Genomic DNA, 15,575 nt, shown 5'->3' with positions numbered 1-15,575 from the left:
TCCAGACCCTGCGCCAGTACTTTCTGTGGCGCCTCTGGGGGTGGCTGCAGGTTCCTGGATGCGTGTACCTGTGTGTGCACGTGTGTGTGTGTGCATGTGTGTACCTGTGTGTGCACGTGTGTGTGTGTGTGTTCATTCCCGTGGGGCTTCAGACTCTGGGCAAGTCCCTCTTTTTGGATGAGCCCTTTTAGAGCCCTTGAGTCAGGCTAAGTAGGGAACCACCATCCTCCTCCTTCCTGCTGCCACTTGCTTGTGGCCTTGAGCTCATTTCACCTCTCTGAGCAGCTGGGACCCCTGCCCTGCAGCCCTAGGCCCCCCAAGAGGGACAAGCAAGCTAAATGTGGGGAGAGATGCTTTGCAGGCCCTGAGCCTGAAACTGTGGAGGTTGCAGTGAGCTGAGATTGCACTGCACTCGTGGAGTGGAACTCCCTTGTGGCCTGCGGAGCTGAGGCTCTGCCCTCCTCCCGCCATGGCCCCAAGGCTGCCCCTTACACACAACTCACCAGATATCCTCCCCTGCCCAGACCTGGGGCTGACCTGTCGGGATGAGAAACCGTGGCTTTGGTGGTGTGGCTGTGGCCACGGAATGCGCTCTTACGCGTTACTTGGTGGGACTTGTTACCTTGTGGCCTCACTCTTACTGCTTGACTTTTGAAAGCATCACACGGGAACATAATTGAGGGGCTCCCCCGTGCCCTTCCGTGGGTTCGTGTGTGTGTCAGACCCTGGACCAGCCCGTTTCTGTGGCTCCCCCAAGCTGTCCCTGGGGTGGGCTGGAGCGGTGCTCAGGATGGTGGACGCAGATCTGAGGGGCGGCTAGCTGGGAAGCCTCGTGCCACATCGTGGGAGGTCGCCGCTGAGCTGCAGCTGGGGCACTGTCTTCTTCCCTGCGCCAGGAGTGAGATGAAGCGTTGGATGACCTCGCTGGCCCCTAACAGGAGGACCAAGTTTGTTTCGTTCACATCCCGGCTATTGGGTAAGTCACCGGTGGGTAAGGGGGCGCCATTTGTGCTTGGGCTGGCCCTGCCTGATGCCGCAGGTGCACGGTGTGCCCTGCCTGGAGGGAGACCTCCCTGAGCTGGTGGTCTTAGAGGCCTGCACGGGCCTCCAGGGGCTGCTTCCTACTGGAAGCTTAGTACGGGCCAGCAACGCGGCATGGCCACGCTGTGTGAATGTTGGATGGGCCTTAGGTGACAGTACCACCAAGTCACCAGGAGGAATTTGGACCAAACTCCACTGCTGTTTTTAGGTTTGCCAGTTGTCCGAAAAGCTTATTAAATAGAAAAAAGCCAGGTGCAGTGGCTCATGCCTGTAATCCCAGAACTTTGGAGGCCGAGGTGGGTGGGTCACCTGAGGTCAGGAGCTCGAGACCAGCCTGGCCAACACAGCGAAACCCTGTCTCTACTAAAAATACAAAAATTAGCCAGGTGTGGTGGTGCGTGCCGGTAGCCCTAACTACCTGGAAGCTGAGGCATGAGAATCGCTTGAACCTGGGATATGGAGGTTGCAGTGAGCTGAGATTGCACTGCACTCCAGCCTGGTGACAGAGGGAGATTCTGTCTCAAAAAGAAAAAAGCACAAGTCCAGCAGCCTTATGGAGAAGCTGCTAACCCTGATCACATGAACCCTGTCCTGACCACCCCAAACCACTCCCAGGGCCATATCCCAGGTACAAAAAGTTCCTTCTGAAGTGGAAACTAAGGCCCCTCACAGCCTTTATGCATGTATTTCTTCCCAGAACTCCTGGCTATGTTAATAACGTTTTCTTTGGAAACAAATCCTCCTCTTCCTCAGATGAGCCCTTCTCCAGTTGCTGTGGGAGTTTTCTTATTCTAGGCAGAGCTCAGCTTAGTGGGAGCAGGCAGGTGGGTGGCGCGGTGGTGGGGACGTACCTGTGCCTCTTGTCCCTCAGACTGCCCCCAGGTCCAGTGCGTGCACCCATACGTGGCTCAGCAGCCAGACGAGCTGACGCTGGAGCTCGCCGACATCCTCAACATCCTGGACAAGACTGACGACGGTGAGGCCCAGGGACCTCCCCTCGGGGCCCCCAGGGGACGCCGCACGGAGCCTTGCCCGGCAAGAGATGACGGGGAGGTGGAGAAGCATCACCACTGGCTGAGGGGCGGGTGCCCTGCCATGTCTCTTGCTCCCTGAGACGTTCTGCTTGGACACCGTCCATCCTGGCTTCATTGGCCTTTCCTCAGCATAAAGGAGGAATTGTTTCCAGTGTCTCCCTGTCCTCCCCTAGAGCCGGGAGGCCCCACCTTTCCTCCTTCACAGTGGGCCCAGCCCAAGCGGGTGGCTTCGTGTCCCCTTCCCCTGGTCCTGGCCTCAGCGCCTCCATCACAGTGTGAGGGGACAACCAGGAACATCCTAACCCTGACCTCACCCAGACCCGACCCTGCCCTCACCCAGACCCGTACTTGCAGCTTCAGGTAAGCCTGTGACCACCAGGCTCGGTGCCCCATGTGGGCCAAGAAGCCACCCCCAGCTCCTGGCCACCCCTGCTGGTGTCATCAGTACCAAGTGAAGTTCCTCCCAGCCCCTGTAGAATTGAACACGGACCCCCTTTCTCTTTTCAAATCACATCCCTGTCTCTACAGTAATTGCTCCTGATCCAAATCCCCAAAGTATACAACCGCATCTTCCCCGCCTCCTCCTCTCCTGCTGGGTCCTGGTGGAAGGCCTCAGGCTGGGACCTCCAGGGGAGGCCTTCTCCAAGGAGTCCCTCTTGTGAGCTGTTCCCAAAGACCCAGGGGCTCTCCTGCCCTCTTCCCATAGAATATAACTAGCCTGCTCCCCTCCCAAATGAGACCTGCAGAGGGCATGCCCCAGGCTTCTTAGCTCCAATCAGCCACAAGGTCTGAGCAAAGACCTGGTGATCTCCAGGGGAGGGAGAGGTGGAGAAACAGGGCAGGGAGAAGCCAGGTGACACTGAGACTACTGGTGTTGCCAGTTCACGATGGGCCCTCTCCACTGACCACACCGGCCCTGAGGAGGCCAAGCCTGGGAGGATCTGCTCAGCAAGAGGCTAATGACACAGTCCAGACCGGCTAACCACGCACTCAGCTGCCACCCCCACCAGCCCCTTGAATGCCCCCAGCTCTTTGGAGTGGCCCTTGGGTCTTCTGGGCTCATGTAGGGCAGCACAGAATTGCCGAGGGTCCCAGAGCGGGTTCCAAAGTCAATGTGGAACTGCGTGGCACGGAGCAGGTCTTGTTCTGTGCAGATGCCCACGCACCTCCCAGCTTATGGGGGTGAATCCGGTCTGAGCATCTCGGCAGAGGTGTGCAGAGCTGCTGCGTTTTGGGAAAGGCCAGCTGGATCCCTAGTGTCCTGCACACAGATGGGGGCCCTGGCTGGGAGGGAGCCTCTGTGCAGCCTGCGCCCTGCAGGGGCACCTAACTTTCCCTCCCTCCCCTCCCTGCACAGGGTGGATCTTTGGCGAGCGTCTGCACGACCAGGAGAGAGGCTGGTTCCCCAGCTCCATGACTGAGGAGATCTTGAATCCCAAGATCCGGTCCCAGAACCTCAAGGAATGTTTCCGTGTCCACAAGATGGATGACCCTCAGCGCAGCCAGAACAAGGACCGCAGGAAGCTGGGCAGCCGGAATCGGCAATGACCCCCCCACCCAGGGGGCTGGCGCGAGCAAGGCCTGCATGAGACCCTGACAGAAGGTGGGGGCTCTGGGAAGCACAGGCCAGCACCTCCCCAGGTGGCAGGATCTGGCTTGGGGTGCCCGGCCCTCATCCCTGCCCACACAGTGCGTGCTCACGTGTCTTGGCCCCTTGCTCGCAAACTGGATAAAGGGTGCCCAAGCCTCTCCTGATGCATTTGTAAACAAGAAGGTTTCAGCAGTATTATACCATCTCCCTCGTGCCTCCGAGGGGGTTGAAGGGGGTGGGCAGGCTCCAGGGCCCCCCGCGCCCCTGGCCCCCGGGACTAGAAGAGGCTCCCAACCCAGAGTGTCCCCGTGGGAGGCCGGCAGAAGGTGACAGTTGACATGATTTCCTGCACGCGTCCTCCTCTACCTTGGAAGCAGTTAGAATCCACCAGGCACAGATGGGGCCGCCCTTGCCTGACGGAGCTTGATGAGTAGCCCTTGGTCTCCAGTTCCCAGGACTGAGAGCCCAGCTGCCCCTGTTCACCCTTCCCCGGGCCTCTGCCAGCCTCTGGCTGCACGGTCAGGCCCTGCTCCACAGCAGGCCTGCCAGAGCTTGGCTGGGGACCCCTCCCACCTCTGGCTCCCTGATGGGCTGGAGGTAACTTGTGTCTTCTAGCCCCTTAAGGAGCCCAGGTGTTTTAAGGAATGAATTGGTCACTGCATCTTGTATCGATTATGGTTCTGAGAAAAGCAAATATCACTTTTGGCTGCATTAAAAGAAGCATCATATATAAAATAAAAGAGATGAAGGTCTACTCTTTATTGCCCTGGTACACAAAGGAAGGGGGTGTTTGGTTCCAGGCGGTGAGAGAGGGGCACCCCTTCAAGGCGGGTGGAGGAGGCACTCCCCAAAGGAAGGGCTCGAGGCGGTTTCCCGAGGAGAAAGGCAGCCGGGGCCTTGTCTCAGCATGGGAGCAGATTTGGGCCTCCACTTGTAGGACTCCAGAAACAGAAAGGGCTGTTTGACAGAGCTGTGGACGCCCCTCTGCTGCAGTGGAAGTGAGGACACAGCTTTGGAAGACCGCAGAGGCCCCGAAGTGTCCATGGTGGGGGGCCCTATGGGGATCTCACCACAGGCGTGGGGCTGGGACTTCCACACTGCCCAGACACAGGCCCTGGGCCCTTCACACCCTCAGCTACCCAGAGCTCCACTCCCGCCCCTCGCCCCAGCTCCACCTCAGCCTGCCAAGGGGTCCTGTGTGCCAAGGACCACACTCTCTGCCAGGACACAGTTTCCCTGCTCTCCAGAACAGGCCTCTGGTTCAGATCCAGTGGGACTTTGTAGCATCTTCCCACAGGCCACAAAAGGGTGCTTGTTGGTCCTGGGACCTCAGACCCTCTGAGAATCACAGGGATGCCAGGCATGTGACACTGGTTCCACTGGAGAGGGAGGCCCCCCTGGTCCCAGTGAGGGGCTGTGATGCACCCGTTGGTAGGAGAGTGCTTGCAGAGTGAGGAAAGGGAAAGAGGGGGCCATCTCTTGTCCCTGGAGGGGAGGGTTGGGAAGGAGTTGGGTGGCCATTTATCACCGTGCCTTTTGAGGCTGGAAAACAGCGTGTTGAGTTGGATCATCCGGTCTGATGAAGGCTTTGGTTACTCAAGGTTATGTGAGATGAAGTTAACCAATTAGGAAAATAGGTCAGTTTCATAGCACTCCTTTATAAGCAGAATCGTTTAACTTAGTGTGTTTTGGGGAGACTGGTCGAGTGGGAAGCTGTTAACAGACTTGGATGAGGCCTTGGACCCCATCCCCCAGTGTGTGAGAGGTGCACGGGCACCACCTGGGCTCCCCGAGTGTCCAGGAGGAGAAAGTCATGGCAGGAAACTGCCATGGGGAGCTCAGGGACACCAAAGAGGCCAAAACAGCTGCTAGAGAAAATGAGTTTTTGAAAAAGAGGAGCAGCTTGCCCTCCAGCAGCATTACCACTCAGGAATCTTCAGAAGCATTAAGCTGTCCCCAAGGGGTCTGCTGGCCTCCAAACTGTCCAGCCCTTCCCTCCAAAGTCTCTGGGGACGGGGGTAGGGCCCAAGTTCCCGCTTCCCTGCTGCGCCGAGCAGGTTAAATGATCAAAGGATCGAAGTTTACATCTCTAAATGCTTCCGAGGTGGGGACCATGGACCAGGCTCCTCACCCTCACTCCGCCCCGACGCTCTGAGAGTGAAGTGGGGTAAGAAGAGCTGGGAAAGCCGTTTTCTCTCCCTGAACAGACGAACCGTAGGTGTGGGGGCTGCCGGTTCGGCCCAGCCAGGCCAGAGGGGGAGAGTAGGAAGCAGGGGCGGGCAGCGTCCAGCATCCACCCTCGACTCATCCTGCTCCTGAGGCTCCCTAGGCAAAGGGGTTACCTGGGGGCCTGGGGCTGCGGGTCTGAGCCCTCGGATGGGGCCCTGGCTGCGGGACTCAGAGTCACAAGACGTCCCCCAAAATAACGCGGCCTCTGGCTGGGAGCGCCGACGGCCCCCGCCCTCCCCAAGCCCGGCCTCAGGGAGCGGCAGGTCCCGGGGTCTCCGTCGGCCTCTCCTGCCCTCGCGCTTCCCTCCTCACGGAACGCTCTGAACTCCAGCGGAGCGGGATGGGGGGCAGGCCCCAGGGAGCGCAGTGAGCGCCTCGGCCCGGGCCCAGGCAGAGGAGGCGGCGCCGGGAGAACGGGCCACCCGTGGCCCCGGCAGTAACGGTGCCCCAGGCAGGGCTAAGACCGCTGGCCGCACACCGGCTCCGATGCCCTGGCGGCCCCGGCGCACGCGCACCGCGCACGCACATGCGGCGCGCTCCTGCGGCACTCCAGCCGTGGTGCACGCGGACGCCGGGCCGCGCGGCCCTGCGCGCGCTCACGTGCACGCCACACGCGCGCGGGCTGGGACACGCTGTGTGCTCACGCACGTCCCGGCGCCCCTGCGGGGAATTCGGGCGCGACTCCGGCCCCACGCGCGCGCACGGCACCCACCCTCGCCCCCGCGCCCACCCCCGTCCTGAGCCCGCGCCTGCGCGCGTTCACTCTCTGGCACACCTGCACGCGCGGACACGCACGCGCAGACATACGGGCGCGCGAGGAGTGCAGCCGAGTCGCGCCGCGGCCGGGCGCGGCCCCTTTATTCGCTTCAGGAGGCGGAAAACTTTCTCAGAGCGACGACCACGAGCGCCAGCACCACGCAGGTGGCCAGCAGGGCGGCGATCACGATGGCCGCGATGGCGCCGGGCCCCAGCGACCCTGCGGAGGACGGAGGACCACGTCACCTGCCAGCCCCGGCCCGGCCGGCCCTCCTCCCCGCGCCTCCCGCCCCTCCTCATTTCTCCCTCCCCCGCCCCGCTCGTACCGCCGCCCTGGTCCAGCCGCTCCTGCGCGGTGCTGTCCTCGGGTCCTGGCGCGACGGTGGGAGCTGGGGGACCGGTGTCTACGGGCTCCCGGCCGGGGCTGGTGCTCTCCACGGGGCCTTCTCCCGACGGCAGCTCGGCCGGCTCGTTCCACAGCGTGGGCACGGGCTCCTGTGGAACATCATCTGCAAAGCCAACGGGAGGCGCTGGGGCCCCAGGTGACAGGGCCGACAGGGACGTCACCCCCTACCTCTAGGTTAAGCAAGTTGCAAGTTGCAGGTAGCGCTGTATGAGGGGTCTGGGCTCAGCGCTGCACTAGCCCTGACATTTCCGAGGCTGGGAAGCTGAAGCCAGTGCATTGCTGCCTCCTGTAGGGCAAGGCCGGTGGGTGGGCAGGAGTGTCTGGTCAGTGTAAGGGAGGTGCCCCCCGAAAGCCCTTCTCTGCTCATAGGGTTGGGAGTTGGCAAGATTTGGGGTACCCAGGGACCAGAGAGCAGGAAGGAGACATTCTCAGTCCCGCAGAAAGCACAGGCTGAGACGCCTACATGATAACCCCCGCCCTGTACCCTCACCAGTCAGCCCACCTCAGTTGTCCTCCCCCGCCCATCATCCCAACGGGGCCATCCATCCCCCGCAACCAGATGGGAGGCCCCAGAAACGCTGGAAAGCTCGAGATGGGGATGGTAGGTCGGCTCTTGGCCTCTCCAGCCCAGCCAGACCATCAGACATCACAGTGTTGGCAGAGCAGGGCCTGCCCATGTCCGATTCTCTCTCTCTCTCTCTCTCTCTTTTTTCTTTGAAACAGTCTTGCTGTGTCGCCCAGGCTGGAGTGAAGTGGTAGGTTCTCGGCTCACTGCAGCCTCTGCCGCCCAGGTTCAAGCGATTCTCCTGCCTGCAGAGTATCTGGGACTACAGGCACCTGCCACTATGCCCAGCTAATTTTTGTATTTTTAGTTGAGACAGGGTTTTGCCATGTTGGCCAGGCTGATTTCCAACTCCTGACCTCAGGTGATCCGCCTTCTTCAGCCTCCCAAAGTGCTGTGATTACAGGTGTGAGCCACTGCAGCCAGCCCCATGCCCTAATCTCAACTGGGATAGAGACTGATCCAGGGACACTCGACCCTCAAACAGGTCCCTTGGATGAGCTTGGGGATGTCCTGACACCTCATCTCTTTGACTCCAGCTACTCTGTGGTGTGGGAACTGCTTTTATCCCATTTCAGAGACAAGAAAGCCAAGGCTTGGGGATAAGGTGCCACGATGGTGAGCACAGGTGGGCTGAAGCCCTTGGACGGTTGTGGGAGTGGTTGTGCTGCACAGAAACGGTGTAGGGAGGTTGCCGTTCTGTGAACAGACCCTGCTGGCCAGCCTGTGACCCTAGGGCACCTTTTGTCCCTGCGGGTTCCATCCCTGAGCGCTGGGGCAAGACTGAAGCCAGACACTTGCCCTCCTGTTAGGCTCACCAGCACCCAGAGAGGGGGATGCTCGAGAGGACACAGAGGTCCTTCCTGGGTTTTCCGGCCAGTTGTGTCCATCTAGGGCAAACCACGCAGAAACATCGGCCAATCCAGACTCAGGGTCAGTCTTAAAGTAAATGGGCCTTCCCAAATGTCAAAGTCAGGAAAAATGAAGAAAGACTGAAAGGTTCCAGATCAGAGACTAAGGAGACAACTCAATGTTACTGGACGGGGAGGGACAGGCCTGTGATTGGAGACGCTGGGGTCCATTGGTGAAGTTTGAATAGGGTGTGGCTTAGGACTGCCTCAGTGCTTATTTCCTGATTTTGATAGCTGACTCTGGTGTGTACGAGAATGTCCTTGTTCTTAGGAAGAATTTAGGGGCAAAGGAACATGACTTCTGCAACTTACTCTCTCTTTTTTTTTTTTTTTTTTTTTTGAGACGGAGTCTTGCTCTGTCACCCAGGCTGGAGTGCAATGGCCAGATCTCAGCTCACTGCAAGCTCCGCCTCCCGGGTTCACGCCATTCTCCTGCCTCAGCCTCCCGAGTAGCTGGGACTACAGGCGCCTGCCACCTCGCCCAGCTAGTTTTTTGTATTTTTTAGTAGAGACGGGGTTTCACCGTGTTAGCCAGGATGGTCTCGATCTCCTGACCTCGTGATCCGCCCGTCTCGGCCTCCCAAAGTGCTGGGATTACAGGCTTGAGCCACCGCGCCCGGCCTCAATTTACTCTCAAATGATTCAGCATTCAGATAGAAAGAGGAGTCAGCAATGTAGCAAAATGTTGGCAGTTGGTGAGACTAGGTGGATGGACTCCTGGAGTTCATTGGATTGTAAAGTTCACATCTTTCCACAATAAAATGTTAGCAGGTCCCTGGCTTCCGGGCCTCTCTCAAGCCTGGAGAGGTCAGTTGCAAGGCTCAGCTCCGAGACTCAGCTTGCTGACCTTTCAACTGACCTGCCACATTCCCCAGGGCTGGCCCAAGGGAGAACCCCTTTCCAGAAAAGAGCTCTGGCAGGAGGCCCCAGGGGTGGAAGGCCCACTGGCCCCCAGTCGGGGAGGCTTCCCTCCCGAGGGGCCCAAGGCTGGACTGCAGCACTGATGTCTGAGAGGAGGGGAAGTGGCCCAGCCAGGCCTCCCGTGTCGCAGCCAGAGAGGCAGGGGTCTGCAGCCATGCAGCCCCCATGGAAGGCCTCAGGCCCCTGGCATGCTGCCTCAGGCTTCTGGGGGCTGGGCAGGTAAAAGGCCTGAGTGTGCCCACCGCCTGGCAGGCGCCAGTGTCTAGGCTCGCTGACTGCCTGAACATGTCCAAAGAAATGGCACAAATGACACACCCAAGACAGACTGGCAGGCAGGCACCTCCCTGCATCTGGAGGCCGCGACAGGGCTGCTGGGTACCAGGCCCAGCTGACCCGGGTGGCATCTGTGGGAATCAGCCAAGGAGTGGCAGACCTCCAGCCCCTGCGAAGGCAGGGCTCAGTCCCCGGGCCAGCGCAGCAGGGGTGAGCTGCCACCCATGAGGGTATCCTCTGAGCAGGGCAGTGGGGAGCCCCACTCAGGCCCTGTCCCTGTCTGTCCCCCATGACCCAGCCTGTCTCTGCTGCCCCCACCACCAGACATACCTGCCCTGGCCTCCTCCCACTGTACACAGCCCCCTCCTGCCCAGCCAGGCCATGAAGCTTCCTAATCAGGAGGGCTGGGGCCTATCCTTGCTCCATCAGGCTCTCACCCTGGACTTCATGCCCCAATCCACCTTCCTGACTTTTGAGATGGGGGTTCAGACTATGCTGTCAAGCATCTTGCACAAGGAGGTAACTGTGTGAACACCAGCATCTTCAGCTGCTGCCTCTGGCCTGGGGCACAGCTCTGGACGCAAGCCCAGTTGCTATGGGTCTGCAGCCGCTGGCCACCACAGGAATCCCTCACAGGCTGGCCCAGGACCCATCTGTACCCAAGCAGCCAGGGCCCCAGGGGCCACCAGCTCTCTGCCAACCTAGTCTGGTGCCCAAGTGGCAGACACATGGGCTCGAAATGACAGCCTGCACTCAGTCACTGACCCACCAGGAAAAGGGGTGCCGCAGCCATGGAGGAGCCCAGGCACTTCTTATCCTCATCTGTGTTTCTAGAATTTGCTCCAGTAAAAAGGGAAAGCAAAGCTGAAAGGCAGTTCCCATCTTCCCCCAAATCCATCCTCTGGGAAGCTGGGAGCAGGGCAGTTTCCCAGCAGGAGTCCTGTCCGGGGAAGGCGGAGATGGGGCAGGAGCGAAGGTGTGGAGGACGGAACTCATGGCATGCCAGGCAGGCAGTGAATAGGCCAGGGTGACAGAAAGTGAGGGTGGCAAAGAGGTGGGGGCACCGAGGACCCCAAGAAAGTTCTATCTGCCTTGGCGGTACCGAGGCCCAGAATCCATTGACCAGAATTAGCCATGTGATGTGACTACGCGCTCTGACCCAGGAAAGCGGGGGCTGGTGGCACTGCCACAGGCCTGGGCACCACGGGCTCTCTCCCAGCCCCACTGGCCCCAGCTGCCCTGCCTTTTGGTAAATAAGTTTGTTTGACCACAGGGCCCTGAGGCCAGGCGCCTGTGCTCACAGACACCCTTTGTGTGGGCCGTGAAGGGCCTTTTCATCCCTGCCCTGGCCTCCTGCCCACTCAGCCCAGCCCGCTACCACCTCAGTGGCTGAGGCCACAGGCTCCCAACAGGGAGGGCCTGGGCCTCAGATGGGGCCTGGGCCTCGGCCCGCAAGGCCACTCCTTCCCTTCCTGTCTGCTACAGGACCCCAGCCCACAGAGCAGAGGGCCGTGTACACACCTGCCCAGAGCTCCCAGCCCAGGGGTGGGGTGCTAAGAGCCTCCCAAACGCTCTTCCCCCCAGAATGGCAAGAACAACAGCCAGAACCCCAGAGACTCAGGGGCTGGGATGGCATGGTCTGGCCCCTGTAGGGAGCCGCCTGCTCTTGGTAGAACACATGGAGGGAAGTGGGGCAGTGAGGCCAGGTGAGGTCCTGGCTGTCCCCAAGGCATCCTATGGTGGCAGAGGAAGCCCATCCGCCCACATTGATTAGGGACAGTCTGGCCCAGGCACTCTGGCCGGCAGCCTGGGCCGGGAGGGTCAGCCACACAGGAGCAGGAACCTGGGCAGGAGCCACAGGCAGCCCGGGAGCCAGGGCCTCCCCTTCCGCCCACGTGGACCACCAGGCAGGAGAAGCAGCTTCATCCCGGTGAGGGGGCTGCAAAGATCACAGCCCCAGGATCCAAGCCATAGAAGATTTCACCTTCCCCTTTAGGTCCCTTCCCCCAACTCCTGAAGACACCGCATGGCTCGCTTAGGCTGGCGCCTCTTCCGCCACGAGGGAGGCTGGCGCCCTCCCGGACGGAGAGTTCTGCTGAAACCACCCGGCGCCAGGGAGGGGCTCAGACCACGGAATCCGCATTCCCCTGATGCTCACTGAGCCCTAACTGGATGTGGGGCCTGTCCCAAAAGCTCCGCACATCTGAACTCACGAGGCCTTACAGCCCCCTGCAAATGAGGCAAAGTGTGGCGGTGTCACCATCCTACAGATGAGAAGGCACAGAGAGGTTTAAGGAACCGCCCGGCCAAGACTGAGCACACCCTGGCCTCGAGCTTCTTCCTGGGAATCCAGGGAGAAGTCAATAATCCCCGGGGCTCCTCGCTGTCACCCAGACCTCCCAGGGTGTGGCCAAGGGGGCCTCCCCAGGCCTGTCATCCCCCAGAAGCTCTCCCCAGGCCATGCTCTCATGCTTACAGTCCACCTTTCTCACAGATCCACGGGCACGCTCCAGAAGGCCCAGGGTGCAGGGTCCCTGAAACCCGCTACTGTGACACAGAAGCCGGCTGCCCTTTGGTCCAACTCCTGGCTAACAGGAGCAAAGACCACCTGTAACCCATCAGTGTCCTTTGTCTCTCAGGCTCTGAAGCCAGCCTGGGCCAGTCTTCCCCTCCCCACAGGGCCCTTGGGAGCCTGCCGGAGGCCTCCCTTTCGTGGGACCCCAGACTTGGCCACTTCGATCTCAGTCCAGAGGTCCACACCGTTTTGCAGAGGGATCTTGGGCCTTGTATTCTCTCTCCCTCTCTCTGGAGCCTTTCCCAAGATGGGGACAGTACCTGGGTCCTCATTCTCTAAGGACATCGCAGAAACCAGCAGGGAAGCTTTTGAAAGTGATCAGCAAGGCTCTGCACTCCTCTGGCCCCTCAGCCACTTGTCATGTGCCTGGTACCCCTGGCTGCCTCCCCGACCTGGGAGACTTCAGATTTTAAAGTGCTAGAGCAATTCCCATGTCCCCCCAACAGCAGAACATCCCTGGGCCTGCCCCGCAAGTCGTCCTCCTTCTTCAGAGGCCATTATCCCTGCTGCTAACCATTTCCTGAGACATGCATCCCACACAGCTGCTGCCAGCCGGCCTCACAAGAGCTCTTCACAGAATCGCCCCAAACAGTCGTCCCATCTCCTGTGAGGGGCTTCCTCCCCAGTGAACGCTGAAGAATCTGGCCCCAAGGTAGTTATCGGCCCTGGGAGGCTAGTGGTGGCAGAGACAAGGGCCTTCACCCCTTACCTGTGAGCACCGCAGGGACCAGAACCCCGGAGACCAGCAGCAGCGCCATGCGCAGGGCCAGACAGGATGCCATCCTGGCCGGGAGTGAGCGCAGCGGCGAGCGGGACGCAGGGAGGACTGCGCTGGTTAACTTCAGGGCAGAGAGAAAGAGGCATCAAAGGGCTGGGAAGGGTTTTCATCAATGCAAACTCTGTCCTCCTGGGACACCGTGCCCGCCCCCCCCACCCCCACACACACAGCAAGAGCTTACAGAACAGACCTGCTTTCCTGAACCTGGGAGCAGCCCTACTCTTGGAGAGGGAAAGAGGAAATTGCCTGTGCGCTCTCTCTCTCTCTCTCTCTCTCTCTCTCTCTCTCTCTCTCCATCCCCCAGCACACACGCGCCTCCCACACTTACTCCTGGACCACTGAAAGTGAAAGGTTTTCAGGCTTTCTTGTGCAAAAGAATCACCCAGGGAACTTGAAACATGCAACTGCCTCTGGCCACAGTGTTTCAGTGGGGCTTGGGTAGGCCAGGGAATCTGCATGTTAGTGCCTGTGGCCTGGGCTTGGGGAAATTTGGCCTGAAGCAGGCAGCACTGAGTGCAGGATGGACTCGTTCACCTCTGGGTTCTCCATGCCTGGCCCAGAGTAGGTGCTCAGTGCTTGTTGAAGAAGGACTTTTAAAGCAGTTTTGATCCAAACCCTCAGGCAGCTCTAGTCTTTCCTAAAACACTCCTGTCTCCTCTTTTGCTCTCTGCTCCCCTAGACCCCTGTGCACTTATGACATCCATTTCCAGGCTGGGCCTGGCTCAGAACTCAGCCCCACTGCCCACTGCTCCTCAACAGCTCCACGGGGTATCTGACGAGCGGCTACAACTTACAGTGTCCAAAGCAAACCTTGACTCCACTGCCCCTTCCCTTACTCAGTCAATGGAATCCCAGTCTCCCTGCTCCCAGATGTTCTAGCCACACAATGAAGTCATCAGAGGTCTCTCTTTCTCTCACTTCCCACGTCCCAGCCCTCAGAGTTCTGCCAGCTCCCCCTACTTCACACCTTGATGGTTTCCCACTGCGCTAAGGTCTTGCCTCAGCCCTGCTCAGCTCCCCACCCACGAGTTCTATGTTTCAGTCCACTGGCCGCGACTAGGCTCCCCCAACAAACCCCCCGATCCTGCCTCAGGGCCTTTGCACGTTCCCCTCTCCCTCTCCCAGAAGGCAGTCCCTGTGGTCATTATGTGGCCACCCCTTCCATTCCAGCCTCAGCTTGCTAAGTCAACCCCTTGATCCCACCATCACTTCACTTTTAATTTCTTTTTAGCGTGCATATTTATATGAAATTACATTGTACTTTTTTGTTAATTTTTTGAGGAGCAACACATATTCTGTGAAACACACAAATTTTTTTTTTTTTTTTTTTTTTTTTTTTGAGACAGAGTTTCGCTCTTGTTGCCCAGGCTGGAGAGCAATGGCACGATCTCGGCTCACGGCAACCTCTGCCTCCCGGGTTCAAGCAATTCTCCTGCCTCAGCTTCCCGAGTAGCTGAGATTACAGGCGCCCACCACCACGCCCGGCTAATTTTGTATTTTTAGTAGAGATGGTGCTTCTCCATGTTGGTCAGGCTGGTCTCAAACTCCCATCCTCAGGTGACCCACCCGCCTCAGCCTCCCAAAGTGCTGGGATTACAGGCATGTGCTACCGCGCCCAGCCTGAACAAATCTTATGTTTACCGATTGATGAGGTTTAGTACCACCCAAATCAATAGAGGCCCTTCCCAGCACAGCAGCAGGGCTCCCTGTGCCCACCCCAGTCATACCCGCAACGTTCTCTTCCATCTTCTACCTCCACAGCTTCATTCGTCTACTCTTGGAACTTCAAAAAATGGACTCATACGAACTCTTGTGTCCGGCTATGTTAATTCAACATTGTCTATGAGCTTCATCCACGTTGTTGCGTGTAGCAGTAGCTCATTCATCTTTCCTGCTGAATAGTATTCAACTATATGAATATGCCAGTTTACCCATTCTCTTACCCACTTCATGCATTTATTTCTCCATCTCCATCTGAGTTGTTTCTAGGTTTGGGCTTTTATGAATGCAGCTCTAATGAATATTCTTGTGCATGTCTTTTTGTTGATGGAGGTGCTAATTTCCCTCAGTTGTATAACTAAAGATGGAATAGCTAGGTCAAGGGTAAGTACATGCTTAGATGCTCTAGATACTGCTAAGCAGTTCTCCAAAGTGTGTGCTGCAGTCTCTGCTCTCACCAGCAGGAGAGTTCCAGTTGCCCCACATCCTCATCATTACTAGGCATTGCCAGTCTTTTTATCTATAGTCATTCTGATAGGTATGTAGTGGTATCTTATTGTGGTTTTAATTTGCACTTCCGTGACTAATAAAGTTGAACACCTTTCTGTGTTTATTGGCCCCAGGAATATTCACTTATGTGAAGGGGCTGCTCCACTTTTTTGCCTATGTATTTCTTAGGGTGGTCTACATCTTAAAATTTAGTTTGAGAGTTTTTGGTATATTCCAGGTAAAAATCCTTTGTCAGGTGTATGTAATGGTGCCTCCAGATGAAGGGTTGC

At 58.5% G+C, this 15,575-nt stretch overlaps 2 protein-coding genes across 7 annotated transcripts in view; one reads left to right on the top strand and one right to left on the bottom strand.

Annotated features, from left to right (window-relative positions):
* NGEF (neuronal guanine nucleotide exchange factor) overlaps positions 1–4,406 on the top strand; it is a 135,419-nt gene extending 131,013 nt beyond the window's left edge. For all 6 annotated transcript variants that reach the window (XM_001114604.5, XM_077957918.1, XM_077957919.1 and 3 more), the window contains 3 exons: positions 897–976; positions 1,913–2,017; positions 3,433–4,406. In XM_001114604.5, the coding sequence (XP_001114604.1) occupies positions 897–976; positions 1,913–2,017; positions 3,433–3,623 (376 nt within the window). In that variant the 3' untranslated portion in view covers positions 3,624–4,406. The remainder of the gene's footprint in view (positions 1–896; positions 977–1,912; positions 2,018–3,432) is intronic.
* Positions 4,407–4,410: 4 nt separating this feature from the next.
* SNORC (secondary ossification center associated regulator of chondrocyte maturation) lies at positions 4,411–13,162 on the bottom strand. Its single transcript, XM_077957921.1, has 3 exons — positions 13,009–13,162; positions 6,978–7,160; positions 4,411–6,871 (listed from the first exon to the last, which is right to left on the bottom strand). Exons 1-3 carry the CDS (start codon positions 13,079–13,081, stop codon positions 6,762–6,764), a joined length of 366 nt encoding a protein of 121 aa, XP_077814047.1. The 5' UTR covers positions 13,082–13,162; the 3' UTR covers positions 4,411–6,761.
* Positions 13,163–15,575: the final 2,413 nt, after the last annotated feature.

This window comes from Macaca mulatta, chromosome 12 (assembly GCF_049350105.2).
Source record: "Macaca mulatta isolate MMU2019108-1 chromosome 12, T2T-MMU8v2.0, whole genome shotgun sequence".
Taxonomy (NCBI): domain Eukaryota; kingdom Metazoa; phylum Chordata; class Mammalia; order Primates; family Cercopithecidae; genus Macaca; species Macaca mulatta.
The sequence above is the reverse complement of the archived record's forward strand: the minus strand, read 5'-3'. Positions and strand labels throughout refer to the sequence as shown.